General features: G+C 38.0%; 1 protein-coding gene across 3 annotated transcripts in view; it reads left to right on the forward strand.

Moving 5' to 3' along the window:
* TNRC6B (trinucleotide repeat containing adaptor 6B) overlaps positions 1-19,249 on the forward strand; it is a 133,401-nt gene extending 114,152 nt beyond the window's left edge. For all 3 annotated transcript variants that reach the window (XM_063308035.1, XM_063308036.1, XM_063308037.1), the window contains 11 exons: positions 3,902-4,033; positions 4,453-4,560; positions 5,409-5,580; positions 7,274-7,411; positions 7,793-7,969; positions 9,392-9,538; positions 10,181-10,276; positions 11,064-11,288; positions 13,490-13,560; positions 16,299-16,438; positions 18,489-19,249. In XM_063308035.1, coding sequence (XP_063164105.1) covers positions 3,902-4,033; positions 4,453-4,560; positions 5,409-5,580; positions 7,274-7,411; positions 7,793-7,969; positions 9,392-9,538; positions 10,181-10,276; positions 11,064-11,288; positions 13,490-13,560; positions 16,299-16,438; positions 18,489-18,876 — 1,794 coding nt within the window. In that variant the 3' untranslated portion in view covers positions 18,877-19,249. The remainder of the gene's footprint in view (positions 1-3,901; positions 4,034-4,452; positions 4,561-5,408; positions 5,581-7,273; positions 7,412-7,792; positions 7,970-9,391; positions 9,539-10,180; positions 10,277-11,063; positions 11,289-13,489; positions 13,561-16,298; positions 16,439-18,488) is intronic.
* The last annotated feature ends 1,586 nt before the right edge of the window (positions 19,250-20,835 follow it).

Below are 20,835 nucleotides of genomic sequence, written 5' to 3' on the forward strand. Positions count from 1 at the left end.
TTAATTTAATTGTCAATTTTCTTGGCTGTGATTCAAAATCAAGCTTATGAACTTGCACAATCAGCTGAGCTCTCTAAAGACTCTAGCTACTGACCTTTTCCTATCTCTAGAAATTACACTGACAGAGGGGGATTTGTCTACCATAATATTGCAACAAATTATCGAAAAGTCCCATCCTTACTAATTACAGTTCTGCTTTTTCATTAAAACATTGATTTTTTTAAAATACCCAAAATGTTTGTGTGTATTTAAAATATAAAACAAAAAAATCTCCAGTCCATTAAACTGACACTGGTTGTAAATTTGCTTCCAGGTGTGATTCGAAGTGCCTATAAAGCCCTACATGGTATAGGGCCTGGTTACTTGAAGGACTGCCTGTCTCCCATGGCATCTGCCCAGCCAATTCAGTCTTGAAGGGTTGGCATGCTCTGGGTTTCTTGAATTAAACAATGTCATTTAGCAGGACCCCGGAAGTGTGCTTTCACTGTAGCAGTGCCTGCCCTCTGGAATGAGATTACCCCCGAGTTCTGGATGGCCCCCATTCTGCTATTGTTTAGAAGAGCCGTGAAGACCTGGCTGTTTATTCAGGCCTTTGGTGAGGGAGTGTGAGGCCCCTCACTTGATTCCATTTGGTCTGTTGCACTTGCCATTTTTTATCTATTATGTTTTATTGTTTTTATTATAATTTTTTTATTTGAATGTTGTGAGCCACCCAGGGTCGTTTAGTCAGGCAGCATACAAATTTAATTGATGATGATGGTGATGATGATGGAAGAGGGGAGCCTGCATAACTCTAAATTTTGCTGAATTGTCTGGGAATTTTGGGGAGGCTGTGTGGCCTCCAGCCCAGTACTAAGTATTTCTTCCTAAATGAACTCCAGTATAAAATATTGTATGTATACTAATCGCTAGGGAATATAAACAACAAAATGATAATTGTTTTTATATTATGCTATAGGCCTTCCTTAGACATGTGGTTGGCCACTGAAAACACAGTACTGGGCTAGGTGTTTCTTTGGTCTAATCTCTTTTAAAGTTCATATATTAGAACATTACAGCATGTCTATCCTGCCAACTCCACAACAATTATCACTTGTTTACAAAAAAGCTGAATAAAAAATCCATAAAACCAGTATGCTATGAGTCTTTACATTTGTCAGTTATAAGCTCTGTGGAAGAACGCTGTCTGAAAATCAGATAGGGAGGGCATATTCAGATCCCTGGAGTCAGGTTATTCCATAATTGGGATATAGCTAGAATAACATTGTATTGTCACACACAATCTGATCTCACGTGGAAGGGACACTCTGAGAGTCCCCCTTTGGGATGTGTGAACCAGATGGATCAGTTCTACCTGAAGCAGGTGTTTTTGGGTACCAAACCTTTAAGAACTTAATAGGTTATAACCAGCATATCTGTGTACCAGAGAACAGCCATGTGCTCTCTGGAATCCATCTAGATTTATCAGATGCCTGAAGTGAACCATCCTAACTTGTCTTTCCACCCTGTGGAGACTCTTGGAAGCAATGACTCTCATAAGAACCAGAAGTACTCTGATCATGACAGAGATTGCTGAGAAGTAAACATTGAATTTAATATCTGGACACTGTATGTATCAGACCCAAGATTATCTGTGACAAGCCCATGGTGGCCATAAACACCTAAGCCCTCCCAGAACCCCCTACCCTGGCAATTGAAGTGCCTTATACTAAAAACTGAGGGAATTCCACCAATAGCCACAAGATGAGGTCCAGAGGAGTTCCAAGAGATCAGGAAGGGACCCTCCAGCAAAGTGGGCAGTATACAGTCAGACCCCAGCTTAACCCTGTGGCCTAATGTCACAACTTCACAGTCCATCACCTCTAGAGCCGGGCCCCTGTAATAGGCTGTAGAAATACACCCGCTCCTCATTTAGCGACTACCTCAGCAACCATTCTCAAACACAACAGTAATAAAGGGTAATAAAAATTTGTTTTCCAACCCATGCATACATTTACAACCAAATTTTGTGAGCCTGACAAAAGAAATGTAATTTGAGAAAGCATTTTAGGCTTGACCCCCGCCCCCAGTTCTCTTGAAGGTAAAAGGAGGGAGATCAAGCCTGAGTTGTTTTCTCAAATTACATTTCTGCCTCAGACTCAAATTTCTTCTGTCTGACCTACAGCCCATTACAACCCCTGACCGCTGCCAGAATTTCCTGGACAAATCATCACTACCCCATATCCAGCTTTGAATTCAAGACTGATGCAGGACCAAATCCTTGAAGGGCAGGTTTCAGAGAGGCAACATCATCACCCTTCCCTAACCAAGACCCGGTAATACATGCCAGGTCTGTTCACTCCAGCAAGTTGTGGACAAACATGGTCCTGATATTTACCAGCAACTGTGTGGTGCTCTCATCTTGTTTTGTGTCAGAAGTTCAGGAAATAGAAAGGGAGAAGTATTAATTAAAAGTTAACAAGTTAACAAATTCAATAAATAAAATTTATATAACTAGCCCAATGCTGGGCCACATAGATGGCAGAGGTGTTTCTGATCAATAAGTCACTCTGTGCACATGTCGGCCCCAAAGGGCACTGTAAGAGATGGGTAGTTGTTTGAATATTGCCACATTTGCAGCAAATACCCTTGCCCTCAGGGAGAAACCCCATTTTTCCATATCTTTAGTTCTGGCCGAACCAGTGCACAATCTGTTTAAACATCTCCAAACCATCCACTCCTCAAGTGGTTCTATCCAATAATGAAGTTGTTTTACTTGAGATTTCCATCTTTTTAATCGTTCTGTTTGAGATGTAGTAGCAATCTCCTCAGCGCAGTCTAAGAAGGCCCTTCTTGACTTCAATCTTTTTGTAGGAGGTACTTGGCCAAATAATGGGTGTGCCGGATCGTGTAATACCTTTCCATATTCCACACCTTGTGCCACACTCCTTCTAATGCCTGATGGGGCTGTTCCCACCAAGATAGATAATTTATCAAGTGGCGTGGGGTGTAAACATCTGGTAACAATGCGGCATGTGTCACTAAGCTGTGTGATGCTGAGAGCACCAGCAATCCAGTTGCCTATGGACTGGCTTGAGGTTGCTGGGCCAGAAGAGGTCTATATCCCTCCCCCTGGAACAGCCTTCCCAGTAAGTCCTCTCACTCAGGGTAGCTCTTCTTCTGAGCCCAGAGCTGATCAGACCACATTCATTCTCCAGCTTTTCTCACCATCCAACTGAGACACATCCATTATCTGGCCTCCAACTTCTTTTTCCACCTTCACCCAATCTTGTTCTCTTAATTCAAGTAAGTCTCAGTTGTGGTCCACCTTCCATGTTGCCATCCATCTCCATTTAGCCACTTCACATGCTCTAATTCCATCCACCCAATCCTCACTTACGGGTCAAAGTTCAAGACTCATGAGTAACTCAGACCACATAATGAAAAATAGTTCAGTTTTATGTTCAGTTTTCAAATACATTTACCTTAATGTAGTGGATGTGGAGTAGTAAGTCCACAGCCTCCCCTCAACCCAGTCATCTGTTTCTGCTGGCTTTCTATACTTCAGTTGTGAGCTGCCTTCCAGCAATTCCTCCTAGTAAGCAAAACCCTTCCAATATTCTTACATTCTAGAAAGAGAGAACATGGATACCATAGATGATAGTGATTGAGTATCAGGAAACTGACCCTGTGTATCCTGGCATACAACCTCAACAAATCCCCAAGATAATATTTAATGGGGAAAAATGAGCTCTTACCACTCTAATATGGCTATGTTTGGTGTATCTTTAAAAAAAACTAGTGGTAACTTGTATTTAGAAGACATGTTTCTGTTCATAAATAATTTTTCTGTTACTTTCTTGGAACAGAAACATTTGTTCTGTTGGAACAAATGGAAACATTTTTTTTTCCTCTCATATAGGTTTCTGCCTCCATGCTTAAGCAATTTCCTAACAGTGGTCTGAACCCAGGTCTTTTCAATATGGGGCCCCAACTTTCTCCTCAACAGATTGCTATGCTGAGCCAACTTCCACAGATTCCCCAGTTTCAGCTTGTAAGTAGCTGTTCTCGTATGGTGGCAGACTAAATATTCTTATTCCCCATATCTATTCTTGTACATTTGATGCACTTGAGAGAATTTTATTTCGGTTGTGTTTTAAATAAATGTAGTGGAAAATACATATATACACATATACTTATGCATACGTCATGTGCATAAATCCTTGGTAGTCATTTGGTAACAACAGTTTCCAAACATCAAATGTGAAACAAGTATAGATACAATTAAAATATAACAATTCTATTTTATGTATGCAGCCTTTGATAAATTAGTATAAAACATCATGCTCTTCCATGATGATGTATTTTGTTATGCAAATATACACTATTCACATCTACAGAGTAATGCTTGCCTAGCAATTAGAGTTTCTACAAAATAAACTGGTTTCTTTCCTTTATTCATTTGCATTGAAGGCATGTCAACTACTCCTCCAGCAGCAACAACAGCAACAACAACAACAACAACTGTTACAAAATCAGAGAAAAATTTCCCAAGCTGTACGACAACAACAGGAGCAACAGGTAAAGTGTGTACCTGTGAAATCTGGCAAGTTAATCAGGAAGGATGATAATTGAGCTTAACTACTTTATCTAGTATTTCTTCCATGGAACATAGTTGAAGGTTCTACTACCTTTTATTTGAATATATCTTTATATTGTGTGAATAGTTTTTCAGCGCTCACTACAACCAAGATCTATTATTGAAATAAATTGAAGGTTACCTTAATTTTAAGACTTTTTAATGAGTTTAGAGGCAGATAGTAATGATAAATACCATCAAACTCATGCTCATATTTTACATTAAGATTATAATGGATATATTACTTGAAAGATAGCCAGTTTAATGTAGTGGTTAAGGCACTGGACTAGAAACCGGAAGACTGTGAGTTCTAGTCTAACTTTGGGCACAAAGCCAGCTGGGTGACCTTGGGCCAGGCACACACACACAGCCCTAGGAAGAAGGCAGTGGCTAACCACTTCCAAAAAACCTTGCCAAGAAAACTGCAGAGATTTGTCCAGGCAGTCACCGAGAATCAAACACTATTGAATGGTTTTTTAAAAAAAAATTACTGGAAAGGGGAAATAAATATTTAATCTTGGTACTCTTTCCCTTCCCCCTCTGTTTTTATAGGTATTCCTTTTCTTTTTTTTTTAATGCCTGGTATCCCATGAATTTCAAAAGTTTAAGAAACAGTGTTTAAACTAAGCTTCGAAGCGTAATTATTTATTTTTATTAAGATTAACGAGGAATAGGAATCTTGGATAAAAGTCACAAACTTTTGCTTTTAGGTCTGATGCAAAATATTTGGACAGCACCAAATTGCTTGTGTCTGAGGTTAATCAATTTTTGTTTGTTTCCTTAACTGCAGCTTGCTCGTATGGTAAATGCCCTTCAACAACAGCAAAGGCAACCTGGCATGAAGCATTCTCCATCCCATCCAGTTGGACCTAAGCCTCATTTAGACAGTATTGTATCTAGTGGTCTAAATGTGGGTCTCTCGGATATATCAACCAAAGGGCAGATTCCTGGATATAATTCAGGTAAACATTGTAAATATCTGTAATTATTACTTCTTTTTATTTGTTATGCAATAATATTATAATACCATGTATATATATAGGATTTGCTTGTGTTGCTTCTATTACTAAAATTTGCCATATTGCATGGAACTCTAGCTTTGGTTTCTTTTTCTACCTAGCATAACTTGGCATTATATTGACAGCTTGCTAATCTTATTTTAGGACTAGCTTGCTTAATCTGGATTTTTTAATAAATAGTTTACTTGTACAAGGATATAAACCTTGAAATGATCTAGGAGTTGCTTCATTATAGCCATTCATATGTTCAAAAACCTAATTAGGAGATACTTTAGTTAAACTTCAGTTAATTATTGAAATCTATTTAAGTTCTTAAATATTACAGTAGCATTTTATATCCATAATTTTATGGATATGGTCTTTTATAGATCTTTAATTTTATGTATTTCGTAATGAAAATAATGGAATGTATAAGAGAACAGAAACAAGGCAAAAAAGTCAGTAAAGTTCAAGCAAGCATATCCTGATTTCTAGTTAATGGCTGCTATACTAGTAGTTTCCACATATAATGTGCCTTTATGGTTTTCCTGCAATATAAATATACTGTCATCTTTTCATTAGATTCTACACATTTGTGATTCAGGTTATTCTATATATGAGATGTTTTATGTTCAAATCCTAAACAAGACAGAAAATCAAGGGGAAAGATTCTGTGACTTTGGATCCAAAGAATGTTCAACAGACACATGTTACTGAAGATGAATGGGTCCCTGACCATTACCTTAGAATCATCTATAAGCCATTGTGAACTCTTCAGAGGGAGAATAGAGAGAGATATAGAAGCCTAATCTATTCACAATGCAGATTTGAAATTCATACAGAGATTCTGAGTATTCCTGCTTTCCTTTTCTCTTCATCTGACTGGCACACAAGTACATATGTAGATAGTGCTGAAGTGTCTTGTGGGGATTGGAGGTTTAAATTATCTCCTACATTCAATCTATAAAAGTTACTCAAGTGGCTTTCAGTGCTCATGATAAGAATGGATTGTTCCTAAGCTGATTAAAAAATTCTACCACATACGGTTCTTTAAAAAGTTAACTTAAATCGCTTAAAACCCAGATGCTTCTTGATTAAGTCTAAAGGAACAATTGATAGTGCCATAGTGATATGCAGGTGCTTTGCATGCAAAATGTTGTAAGCCCATTTCCTGTCATCTGCAAGTAATGCTGAGAAAGACTTCTTGAAATGCTGGGGATCACTGCTACCTACCAGTGTAGATGGGACAGGACTCTTACTTGGTATAAGAGAGGTCTCTATACTCCACTAAAATGGGAATGACTGAGTTGAATAGTTGTGTTTACAGGAACAGGGAAGACTGATATTTTTAATGAATATTTGAATATAATTTTACTATTTCAATTTCTGTGTTTTGTGTTGTTTGAATTATCATAGATTAATATGTTCTAAGTCTCTACATGATCCATTAGGTCAGTATACCACATGTTCTTTTTTAATATCAGAATTGCTTACATTACATTAAGGTACAGGTTAGAAGAGAGAGTGAACAACGTTGTTTACACAAATTTGTTTAAAATGAACAAAGGTATCTAGGTTCCCTCATTACCAATATCCCCATCATCATAGCTGCTCATATATGCATTTAAAATACATTATATTGTTTGTTGTTTTAAAGGTTTTGGTTCAAGTAGCATGGATTATGGCATGGTAGGAGGGAAAGAAACCGGAACGGAATCTCGCTTTAAACAGTGGACTTCTATGATGGATGGATTGCCACCTGTGGCTTCCCAAGATGGCAGTATGCACAAAAATGGTGAGAAATTCCAGTTTTGGTTGTCCGAAATGCATAGTGATACATACAGAAAGTAAGTTACTCTCTGCTAGTGAAACACGTGCTAGAATAACCTGAACATTCTATGATGTGTGTGTGAATCTAGTAGCTTTTTTTAAACTATATTTGATTTTTAATAGATCTGACTGCTGAAGCAAAAATATAATTGTAGTATTCATTTCTGCTTCCTGCCTGTATGGCCTGCTTTGAACGAATTTATTCCAGTTTTCATATATATCCATGTCACAAGTCAGCTACAAATCAACATATATAACTACATAATAACACTGGTGACAGTACTCCAGCCTCTGCTACCAGCCTCAGCTACCATCTATCAGAACATATTTTTCTTCTGTTTTCCAGGGACGATTGTGCCCCCTGGAAAAGCCAGAGGGGGATCTCCCTATAACCAATTTGATATAGTTCCTGGTGACCCACTGGGCAGTCATACAGGTCCCGCTGGTGATAGTTGGCTACCTGCCAAATCCCCACCAACAAGTAAAATTGGAAGCAAATCCAGCAACGCCAGCTGGCCACCAGGTAATTTCAGTGTGCTCCATGAATGAGTAGATGGGAAAGGAATGATATCCCTGTTTATATGTTAACTTAATTTATACAGTTTCGACTGCTGAGCAAACACTGTCTTGTGATTCCAAGTCTTCCATTATATGACCATCTGAGTTTGTATAAAATCGTTTAAAGTTATAAATAAGCATTTGTATATTCAAGTTAAAAAAATAGTTTGCTACAGTTAACTAATTTGAGTGGTATTATCCCTTGATATATAGTTACAACTTAACTTAACCTGATAACTTGAATACAAGAAACAAGCTGACACAAATCTTGAGGCCAGAAAAGTCATCTTATAGGAGAACAAGGTTCACTAATCTAATTGCGTGGGAACCAACTGTTTCTTAATGCAGCTAAAATTACTTCCTGTATTCAGAGTTTAGTCTTTCTTTTCATCTGCATCATCTTTTCTATGACATATTCCTTGATTCATATCTCTGTTACTGATTTCTCCCCACTAGATTTTCTGGACAGTTTATCAAATATACATACATACACATTAGCTACTCCTTTTCAGGGTGAGCAACACTATGCAAAGCACAGAAAAGAAATACAAAGCCAAAAAAATTAAAGATCCAAGATAAGAAAAAGAAGGGGAGACATAATGAAACTAGTTTACACCTATACCACACATTTCTAACCTTACAAACCATCCTTGATTCCATCGTGTTCATACATAACTGCATACATTCCCTTTTGATCTTTAGAATTTATCAAGCTATTCATCCAAAATAGTTTAATAAATTATTTTATCAAGGTGATGAAAACAGAACTTAGGCCCATGTCAATCTCTCTCAGCTCTAGGAAGAAGGAAATATCAAACCATTTCTAAAAATGTTATCAAAAACTGCAAGGACATGTCCTTGTAATCACCAGGAGTCAAAGTTGGCTTGATGGATCATAACATAACAGTATTGGAATATCATCTCCACCAGTCAGCTCCATACATTTTTATGGGTGTAATAGATTCCTAATGTTTTTCAAGTCATGAATGACATGGAATTTTTGGATAACCTGGTTGAATTAAATTGTGCTATTAATTGCATCATATTAAGGTATACATACACACAAACCCCTCTTGAATAATGTAATATTTCTTTAGGATGTTCAGTTCAGTTTAGTAATTCTAGAAGGAAGGGACAAACAGAATATCTTGATGAGATTTTGTGACATAATTGTGCTATCACATTTGTAATCAAATTTTTAAAATTTATTTATATATTTTAACTACATACATAAATTTTCTTCAAACTGTAGCATTTTGAGATACACACATAGGCTAATTGCAGAACTCTTAGGTATCCTAATTGTAGTTTGATGGAGGTGAGTATTATCTGAAATAATATCTTGAGCACTTTATTTTAAACAGAAGTAATTACTGTTTTGTTTCAGAATTTCAGCCAGGAGTGCCATGGAAAGGTATTCCAAACATTGATCCTGAATCTGACCCTTATGTGACCCCCGGAAGTGTGCTGGGAGGTACAGTCACAGCCCCCATTGTAGATACGGATCACCAACTTCTGCGGGATAACAGCACAGGTTTGCGGTGTAATATGTATCCTATCATTGCTAGGAGTGGAACCATACATGATATAAGCAATAGCATATTTGCTGTTGACTGTAATTGTGGGAAGAGGTTTATTTACTGGAGGGAAATGTTTATTTGATTTATATCCCACCTTTATTTATCCCAACTTAATGTGGCATACTTAATGCTCCGTATTTTCCCCACAGTAACAACCCTATGAGGTGGGTTGAGCTGAGAGAGTGGCCCAAAGATTTCTGGTGCTTTAACTTTTCTCTAAGCTCTGATTCTTCACTGCAGCTTTTTTTTTCTCTTATGCAACTAGTTTTAGAATCTGCTGTTAGGGGGGGAAAAGAGGAAAACAAGACTTGTCTGAAGGAGCGAGGCATTGGCACACGTGAATAGTTGAGCATTGCCCATGTCAGATGCTAAAATAAAAACTGGAAATTTTGTTTTGCCTCTTAGCCTACAAAATGTGAATCCTAAGATTTGAAAGCATGAAAGCTGCTATGATCCTAATTAGTAAGGCATACATACACACCCGCACACACACACATTTATAACATGTTCCTAATGTTCAGTGTCATTTATAGAAAGTTTTTTTCTTCAAATTTGAAGACGGTATGGGTTTTCCTGTCTTCCTTTATTTCCCATAGGGTCTAACTCTTCCCTCAACACCTCGCTGCCTTCACCTGGTGCCTGGCCCTACAGTGCCTCTGACAATTCTTTCACAAATGTTCATAGCACTTCAGGTATGTAGCTTTACATTTTCAATCCATGTAGGAGAATGAAAGAGCGGTGGCATCTTCTCTCATTTGCAGGAGGTACTGGCAATGAAAACCATATTGAAATGAGAGGATTTAAACATAAAATGATGTTTTGAACAGTGAAGACAGTTATTTAGTGGGCTGTCCCATAAAACAAAGGAACTGTCATGAGTGAGGATGGCGAGCAGGGGGCTCCCATCCAGGCTGTAAAGCGCATGCGTAGTACTGAGGAATTAGGTGGCCATTCAAAGAGACACAGATTGGGCCCGCCTTAACCTTTGGGGTTTATATGTCTGGGTTTTCCCACGCTTCTTCAGTTTGTTAGGATTCTCTGTTATGTAGCAGTAATAAAACACTAGAGACTTATTCCTTGTCTCAGCGTGGTTCCTGGCTGTTAGGACAGGAACAATTATTTGTCTTAATATAATGTAATTAGTTGATAGAGTGTAATAATGAAGTTAGTAACAGAATAAAGAGATTTAAGGAGTACTAAAAATGAATACATGTTTCACAACTTACTTACCCAAGCAACAATTCCATCACCTCCCTGGGTCCATCTTTTCATGGAATAAGATCAAAAAGCAGCCAGAGAAATTTTTTTTTCTTAGCCAAATGTAGAGTGATGAAAGATGACCCAGAAGTGTTGGTTCAAATTGATTTGTTGTTTTTTTTAAACATTTTATACAAATAGTCTTTGGCAAAAACGGAACTTAATTTATGGTGTATTTATTAATGAGTGTTAATTATCACCTTTTCCTTATGTCTGTTTTAGCAAAATTCAGTGATTACAAATCAACATGGTCCCCAGATCCCATAGGACCTAATCCCAATCATCTCTCTAACAAGTTATGGAAAAACCATATTTCCTCAAGAAACACTACAGGGCTGCCACGCCCACCTCCTGGTCTGAGTAATCCGAAAACATCCTCTCCCTGGAGCAGCACAGCGCCCCGCTCACTCAGGGGGTGGGGGGCACAGGATTCAAGGCTTGCCTCTGGTGAATAATTTTTTTTAATATTATTACATACCAAAGAAGACTATATTAATAGATCAAATAAGTGATGGTTAAGTTTGTTTAGTGAAGAAGCACCTTGCCTTTAAAAATCAATTGAAAATTTATTGAGAAAACAGAATGAGAAGAAATCATGAGAATTCTAAAAATAGTAGGTTATTGTGAGGAGTGGGTATGTATGTGTGTTTTTGAACAGATAGTGAAGTTATCTGTGCAGTCACTTACATGAGTTTTGAAAGCATGCAGAAAGGTATTTGGAAGATACACAACAGCAAATGAAAATGTTTTGGTGGAAGCTCACCTTCAACTATTAGTATATATATTTAAAAGCTACCATCAAAAACTTTTCCTTATCTTCTGAAATAATGGAATCTGGACTCCCTTTTTTCATATTCTTTGTATTTTTTCTTAATGTTTTTGTATTGTAGGGAGACATTTCTGAGTTGGCACTTGCCCTTATTTTTTTTCATCTGTGCCTGTGATGCGCCAAGCATGTTCTCAAAAGTGTTCAGTTTACGCTTTTACAAACTAGCCTCCCATATGTATGTACGGGTGTGTGTTGATTACCTCCTCGCTTTGGCATAGAGAACACCACAAATATGTTGCTTGTTTTTAATCAAGCAGGTGCCCTGAAATCTCTTTTCTTAATTAGAAGGAGTGTTATGGAAACAGGCCTCCTTGGCAGCAGGTGCTAAAATCTTAAGTCTTCAAATCACAATAAACTGTGACTGTCTTTCCTTGCTTTCATCCATCCCATTATTGACAGTACAAACTGTCCAATTAGACTAATTAAAAAAAACTCATATTGACAGAATATTTTTGTTACATCAACTAGAAGTTTTCAAAAGAATTGCAGGGTTTTGCGCTTCCAACAGTTCTTCATTAGAAGTCAGAAAAAAAAATAGGTATTCTTCATTTACTGACAGTAATTGGGACCAGGAACTCCACTGCTAAGTGATGTGGTCATAAGGCATGACATAACGTGACTCCACTGACTTACGATGGCAGTTCTGGCAGTCCCCGTTGCCGTCATTAGGCAAATCCCATGCAATCACAACAACCCATGGTCACGTGATCATCATTTGCAACCTCCTGCCAGCCTCCCCACTGACTTTGCTTGTTGAAAGCTGGCAGTGAAAGTCGCAGGTGGCAATCATGTGACTGCGGGATGATGTGACATAATTTCAAGCTGGTTGCCAAGAGCCCGAATCTTGATTGTGGGGATGCAGCTGTGAGGACCGTCACAAATACCCCTTGTTCAACACCATCATAACTTTGAAAGGTTGCTGAATGAGTGGACATTAAATGACGACTGCCTGTAAAATATGGAGAGGAGGGGAAAGATTCTTCTGCTGTTACAGATGAATGTACAGGTAGGCAGGATTTCTACTGCAATTCCTTAGCTGTTCATTGTTTCTTAGGTGAGTTCATTGTTCTGTATGTGAGACTGCACAGAGACCATGAACAAGTACTTTTGGACTATATTAAAGCTATAGGAAAAATAAGCAGACACAAATTATTGAAGAATTCATTGATATTATTGGAATTGTATCATATAAAAGGTGATTGCAAAAAAGGTTTTCACTCAGACAGCAAAAAAGGTGGAAAATGTAAAATACATTCTTTAAAAATAGGGAAAACATTTAAGGTAGATTATTGATATATAAGATTTCATGTTATTAAAAAATGTAGAAGGGGCATCCAAGTAACAAATAAGAAGCATTAGAGATAGATAATAGTTCACAAAATATGGAAATGGTTAAAACTGCAGCCTAGGCCACTTCCAGCCTGCTGTCATTTCTTTTGCAGACCCCAGGGTAGGGTCTAAATATCGGGCTTCCTTTTTAAAATTGGCGGATAGTTTTAAGAAACAAGTGGATGTCTACCCAATGCACAGACACCCTTGGTCAGAGCACAACCATTGACAGGCCTCACAAAACATTGGGCGTTAGAGATGGGCTTGCCACCAAAAAAAAACAAAACCTTTTCAGCTAGCAGTAAAATGTTCTTAACATTGATCTGACAGCTGAATTCTTCATAGATGACCACTTGAACAGTTGCAGATAAGCAACCAGTCTTTCTTGTTTACATGGCAAGGTAAATAGTTCCTATAAACGACAGGATGTATTTTGTTTCTGAATCATAAATTAATGTGAATACAAATGCTTGCTGTCTCTTCTTTGCAGCCTCTACTTGGAGTGATGGTGGTTCTGTACGTCCCAGCTACTGGCTGGTTCTTCACAATCTCACTCCACAGGTATTTCCACCGTCACCCTTTTTTCTTAACTAAATCTTGAACAATAATGTATTGTCCTTTTTAAAAGGCCATGCCCTGTATTTCAACATGACAGTACTTAAAAACTTAAGTATCTATTCTTAAGTATCACATACGTGGTTTAATTTAGGTAAGTGAATGGTTATGCGAATGCAAAATGTCAGATTTATCACTGTATTTCCAGCTCTTAGGGGATATTGTTAAACCAGGCATAACTGCCAGTTTCTTCCCTCGTTTCCATAGTGAGACCATAGAATATTTCTAGTACAGCTGCCAAAAAGTCTTAGTTCTTCTGTTAGAATAATTCCCTGTATATTCCTGATTTCAACTCTTTATTATAACCGTATACTTAGTTAATGCTAACCAGTCACAGTTAAAATGACCCCCCAACAACCAAACCTCAGACTTTCAAAATACCTTTTCTTTAATCAGAGTAGGAGAATGCATCTGCCACACTGCCAGTTTCTGTTTGAGGAGGGGGAGGCATAGAGGTGAGGGGTGATTTGATTCAGGTGAGAGGAAAATTCTTCTGGGACATGAATGACTATTCTAAGACAGTATCTGTAACAAGAAGAACTCTAGTGAAATTAAGCCACTTTTGTTAAATAATTAGGGTCAAGCTAGCTATATTAAAATAAAATTGTTGTCTAATTCTTTTTCTCACAGTAGGCTTTGCATAACCTTTAGGAAGCAGTTGCAGTGAAGTTCCTTATGGAAGATAATAGGTTGGCAGGAAAAGGACTCTTTAGTGAGTCAGATGTAATGCCTCTGTTAAAGAAAACTCTTGATGCTTTCTATCTCTCTGATCAAAGCCAAGAATGGCAGAAAAGAAATCTTATTAGTTGCAAACTGAATGCAGAGTGGCTGTCACTTTCTGGCATTCCCCTAGAATGGTTCCTTTTCAAATGTGGGAGGCTTCAGCCTATTTTCTCCTACTGGAGTAAATATTGTGGCCAATACTCTGCCTCTATAATAAAAACTAAAGATCAGCACGGGTGCCAAATACTTTATCTCCACTACTGTAATGACTGAAGATGTTTCTGGATGGGGAGTGGGAATTAGAAACTTGCACCATAGATTATATTCCACCATAAAACCTTATAAATGTATTGTACTACAAATCCAGTCACTCCCATCCAGCATGGATATTTACTGGAGATGATAGCATTCTTGATTACATATAGATACGGGGCTTTCATTGTTCACTGTGAGAGAAATAATTCTTACAATGGGATCTGTTCATTTTGGACTTAAATTCTAATTTATGAAATAGTATAAAGTAGATAAAGATGTTGTTCAGGTGTTAAAAATTGCAAATCCAAAGTGCAGAAACTGAGAAGAGACTATGGACAAGGTAATCTGAGTAAAACTTAAGGCTGCGTAAAATTTAGTTAAAGAAGAAATAGAACAAATTCAGTTTTCCCATCTCCACGAGTCTCCATCCCCTCCCTGCACTAAGCCAGAATTCTGTGGTCGCTACGGAAACAGCTTATAAAGTTACTTTTTGTACTATTTTTGAGGATTTTTTGTACTTTTGTACTTTGGGGTTCCTGCGAGCATGCAGATACCTTCCTTTTATGCATTTAGAGTACATGGACAACCACTCAGCATGTAAAGACCTCCAGCTTAGATTGAGTAGCCCAACATTAGGTCCTAAAGCAGTGATTCCCCAATCCTGTGGAACTCAATGGCGATAAATATTTTAGGACTAATAATAAATTTGTAATCAGTTAACATAATGAGCTCTACCACCATGAACCAAATCTTTTGTAGTGTTTTCATTATTATTGCTGTTATTTGGGAATAATTGCCCCTGTTCAAGATTGGAAAGTTTGCCTACAGTGGATCAAGACTTAAGATATGGACCAAACCAATAATTGAAAAAGCGGGGAGAGGGCAAATATAACTGAGACAGGAAAAACTGATAGTCGTCTTAGAGTTTTCCATAATAGATTCTTCTTGAAGAATATAGGTAGTCCTCAGCTTACAATCACTGGTTCAGCAACCATTCAAAATTACAATGGTACTGAACGAGGGGGATTTACGACCAGTCCTCAGAGTTCTCGCTGTCACAGTGTCCCCGTGGTCACATGATCATGATCCAGGTGCTTCGTGCCTGGCTCATGATTATGACATCACAGCAAGTTGCAGTCACACTATGGTGATTTCTGACATTCCCTGCTGGCATCCCACAAGCAAAATCAGTGGGGAAGCTGGCAGGAAGTCACTCCCACTCCTGCCACTTTTTCACATGCCCACACTCTGTAGTGCCTGCCCACGGTACCCACCACAGCACGGCACCTGCCCATGCTCTGTAGCGCCTTCCCATAGTGCATACCCATCCACAGGGTCCCCCACAGTGCCCATGCTTCATAGCATCTACCTGCAGCACCCCCACCCACCAAAAGCTCTCACCTGCCAGCCTGCTTTGCCTATGACTCCCACCTCTTCCTGCTTAATGACCCATGAGATCCTGGAGTTATGACAGCTGCCAGGATTGCTGTCGCTAAGTGATGCAGTCACGTGATGTCATGCTTTACAACCACATTGCTTAGCAACAGAAATTCCAGTCCCAATTGCCATTGTAACCCAAAGAATGCCTATATAATATGCTATCTGATTGCTTTTCATTCTGTATGCAGTTCCAAGTAAGTTTAAATGATGAAAAAACTCAGATCCTTTATTTTAATAACCTGTTTGTCTTTGCTATTCTTTTTAAGATTGATGGGTCAACTTTAAGGACCATCTGCATGCAGCATGGTCCATTGCTGACATTCCATCTTAACCTGACCCAAGGCACCGCCCTTATCCGATACAGCACCAAGCAGGAGGCAGCTAAGGCCCAGACTGCACTGCACATGTGAGTTTTATAACAACCTACAAACATTCATAGACTTTTTTTGTCAATAGTTAAAATTTTTGACTCATTTGTTCAGCGATGTGTTATTCAGATATGACTGAGAATTGCAGAAGTTTCTTTTTGAAACAAGTTTCCAAGATACTACTTAATGCAGAAAACTTAATGCAGAAAAGTTGAAACATTTGGAACTTAAGATTAAAAATTAATTATCTGGGAGATGACAAACATTTATTTTAGAAAAATTACGGCGTGGAAAAAGTGGTTAGAAACTTTTCCTTCCTCATTATTCAGTGAAACATTGTTTGGCAGTAGGTTATAAATTTGCTACTGCACAATGTAGGATAGTCACTGGCTTAGATGGTTTATACAGGGAAATGGATAACCTAATGAACAGTAAATCTCTTCATGTTTTGTCTGGAACTTAATACATCTGAATAACGTAATGGGCTCAGTAGAATAAGGAATATTATCATTGTACCTTGCTTGTGGATTTATCAAAAGAATCTTACTAGTATATTGAAGAAATAGGATATTGAACTAGATACAGCTTTGGTCTGGTTGAATAAGACTATTATTTTTTTACACAATATTTTAAAAGGAAAAAGAAGTAGGAGGCTATTTTGTTATCTGAGTGAACTATTCTGACCTCTAAACAAAGTCCATTTTATGACCTTCTAGTAGTTGATAGTTACTGAAAAAGCAAACAAAAAATCTTTCTGCTAATGATGTAAGTCTTTTTAAAAGCTGAATTAGCATCCTCTACACTAGTTTTGAAATCTTTTCAGTTAAATTTTAATTAATATTAAAGTAGTTTGAAATTAACAGGAATCCCCAAATATTTTAAATCTGTATAAGATAGTCACTTGTTTATCTCCAGTTATATTTCCACAAGTTTCTCATGTGTATGAATATAAGAAACTGTGGCTTGTATAAGGCAAAATCAAGAAACCATAATTTACTATGATATACTGTTATGTTAATTCTTTAAGAAACCAGGATAGCTATGTCAGACAAATGGGAAACTAGATTTTTCCAAAGCATCATTGAAAGTTTAAAATCTCTCTCTGTGCATAAAGGGCTGGGGGGAGAACTTACAAACCCAAAATTTGTCAGGTGCATTATTGTCACAACAAATTGTGACTTGTTCCGACTTCTGAATACATTATAGAGTCAGCGTGGACTTGGCATCTTAAAATAATCTTTATGTTTGTTAACTTCTTGGCTCTTTAATCCTAGCCCCATCCTAGCCCTGTGAACAGTTACCATTGTAGATGTGCCTTTGTTAATGGTCAGTGAAAAATCATGTCCTAATCCAAACAAACCTGAGTTGAGTTAAAGAATATTTCAGTTTTTACATGTGGAGGCTGACATCCCAACTACAGCCCCTAGTATTGCATCACATTCCAGAAGATGCCTTTATCTGCTGAAGTATCTTTTCTGGATTTAAGGACCTGAAGTAAAAAGCAAGGTAGAAGAGTTTTGTTGCAAAAGCATAACAGTCTATGTCAGAGGTTCCCAAACTTTCTCACCTCACAATGCCTTTAGTGACTCAGTAAGTTTTTCGTGGTACCTCACGGTTCCCAAACCATGTGCTGTGGCACTTGGAGCACTGCAGTGCACAGTTTGGGAACCAAGCACTTAACAAAAATACTGAACCAAACTAGTAGATACTAGGCTAGTAGTTGCATGGTGTTCAACAGATGGTGAGTATTCCTGTGTTTCCCTTGAAAATTTAATATATCCTATCCCTCCTGTCCCCTATGAGTTTGTTGCAGTGTCCCAAGGTTTGGGAATTGCAGGTCTATATAATTATTTTTATTTAAAGAATTATTTTTTTATTTAAAGGAAAGAGGGGCTTTGAGAAAGTAATTAAAACAAAGATAGATGAGGGTGCTTTGTGAACACTCCAGCCATTCATATTGTTTATCCCTATGGGGTGGGTGGTTTTTTTCCAAGCAATGTTCAAAACGTTTATAGACATTTGAACTCTTTTTGTTTGTTACTCTTCACTCTACCACTTTGCCTTTTATTTTGTTTTTGTTTTCCATAGGTGTGTTTTGGGAAACACTACCATCCTGGCTGAGTTTGCAACAGAGGAGGAAGTTAGTCGCTTTCTGGCACAAGCTCAGCCTCCTACTCCTGCAGCAACCCCCAGCGCACCCACTGCAGGCTGGCAGTCTCTTGAGGCAGGACAGAATCAGACAGATCCAGTTGGACCTGCTTTGAATCTTTTTGGTGGGTCAACAGGGCTTGGGCAGTGGAGCAACAGTGGTGGCGGCAGCAGTGGGGGTGACCTTGCTGGTGCTTCATTATGGGGGCCTCCGAATTATTCTTCAAGTTTATGGGGGGTTCAGAGTGTAGAAGATCCCCACAGAATGGGAAGCCCTGCTCCCTTACTACCTGGAGACCTTCTAGGCGGAGGGTCGGATTCAATCTGAACTTTAAACTTTCAACTCTGACCTCGTGACCTTTTTGGAACAGCAGCAGCACTAACTTGACCTTTTCTTTTTTTTCAACTTGCAATAAATACATTTTAAAAGGAAAAAAGAAAATGGAGAGAGAAAAAAGGTGGGTCATTGACAGGACCGTCTGAGCACATAGTTGCCTCCCTTACAACTTCAGTTTTTTCGTTTGGAATATGAATCCAAAAAGAGAACATATCACTCTTGAAATACTTGAATCATGAACGCCAACTTAGAAAGACAATGTGAAGCAAGTACACATACCATTTAAATCTAAACACAAAAAATTAAAAAAATTAGTTTCTAGTTTTTCACTTTTTCATGTTATATGGAAGATGTTGCTGAGAAACATATATACTGAAAAATAGCTTTTTAACTTTGTTTGCACTGGGTGTGTTTCCGTCCTTAAGTCTACTATGTTGGGGGTGGGGTTCAGAAGAATTGGGGTGGGGTGGGAGGGAAAGACTTGACGGAGCCTCACTTTAAAAAACAAAAAAGGAAAAAAAACACTTTGTGATTGGCTGGTTGATATATACCAGTATGTTCTGGCACATGTAACTGCCTGCGTGTGTGTATCTGTGTGAGTGTGTATGTCTGCATGATTGTGTGTGTGTGTGTGTGTGTGTGCGCGCGCACATTTCTGTCTTGAAAAGCTGCATTGTTCTTGGTCAGCAACCTATCTGACTAGATTCTTAAACTGAATAATGATGGTGCCTGTTGCAAAAATCAAATTGACCTGTGTTTCAAATCTATTAGTCAGTGGTATTTTAGCAGGGTATTTAGCGCACTACAAATGGTGTTCTGACCCTGTTATAAAGCAAAACACTGCCATATCCTAAGGATTTGGTGAGAAGGATGCCAGTATGTAATTTTAGGCTTTCTGGGAAGGGAGAGAGGAGAGAAGGTAGAATTCTGTTTTGCCTAGAAGTATATTTGTCTTTAATAAGAGTTGTTGACTGAACTCAAGCTTATTTTTTATGACAAGGCTTTTTCCATCTTCTGGGGACCTACCAGAAAGAAGAAGCCATCACATTTGTTTGTGACAAAGACCTATACAGTGGTTGAAGCTTCTGCAATCCTAAAGAATTTAATCCTGAAATCTGTATGAAGATTCTTACCCGTTCATGGAAAACCCACCAGTAAATCAGGCCAAAGTATATTTTTTGATCTACTGTTATGACAGAATTAAAATGTCAGTAGTTTGCTGGCCTGTCACCTATTGAAATCACATGCAGCGACTTTTGTTCTCTCTCTCCCCATTGTGTTACCTGTGCCAGGCCTAGGTGTATTACAGCACCAGATCATCACTGACAGAAACGTTTACTTAAGAATGTTCTTAAACCAGTGTGTACTTTGAGCATTTTTTTCCTCTGTATTTTTCCATGTATGTCATGCTTAGGGATTGCTTAGGCAGGCATATAACTGGCAAAGAGTTTTGTTTATAAAGTATTGCACCTTTATTATTTTTACTTTTCCCTGTACTGTTGCTTTTTATTGTCCGTATTTAAAGAAAGGTTGTTGTTGTTTCTTTGTTTAAAAAACAACCATTATAGTAGTACTCCGGGCAGGATAGGGGAGACCTATCATTAATTCAAAAGGTAGCCAGTGTGTGCACTGGGAACAGAATTGCTTGTTGTGAAGAAAGCTGTAGCAAACATTGCCTTTATACAAAGCAGTTTTCAGGATGGGCAAATTGGATAAAAACCAGTAAGGAACTGATTGCAAATATTCTTTAAAGTGTTACAACTTGGCTCTGGCTTTTCACTAGCTCTGCATTGTACTGAATAAAAAAAGAAGTGCTGCAATATTCTGTACCAGCAAACACATTCATACTCCAGCACTTGGAAGTAGCAGATAATATTGTATAGTTTAAAAACAGAAGACTCTTTCTCCTTCAACAATTTCATTGAAATAAATAGTGGTGTCTGGTATATA

This window comes from Candoia aspera, chromosome 7 (genome assembly GCF_035149785.1).
Source record: "Candoia aspera isolate rCanAsp1 chromosome 7, rCanAsp1.hap2, whole genome shotgun sequence".
Classification (NCBI taxonomy): Eukaryota; Metazoa; Chordata; class Lepidosauria; order Squamata; family Boidae; genus Candoia; species Candoia aspera.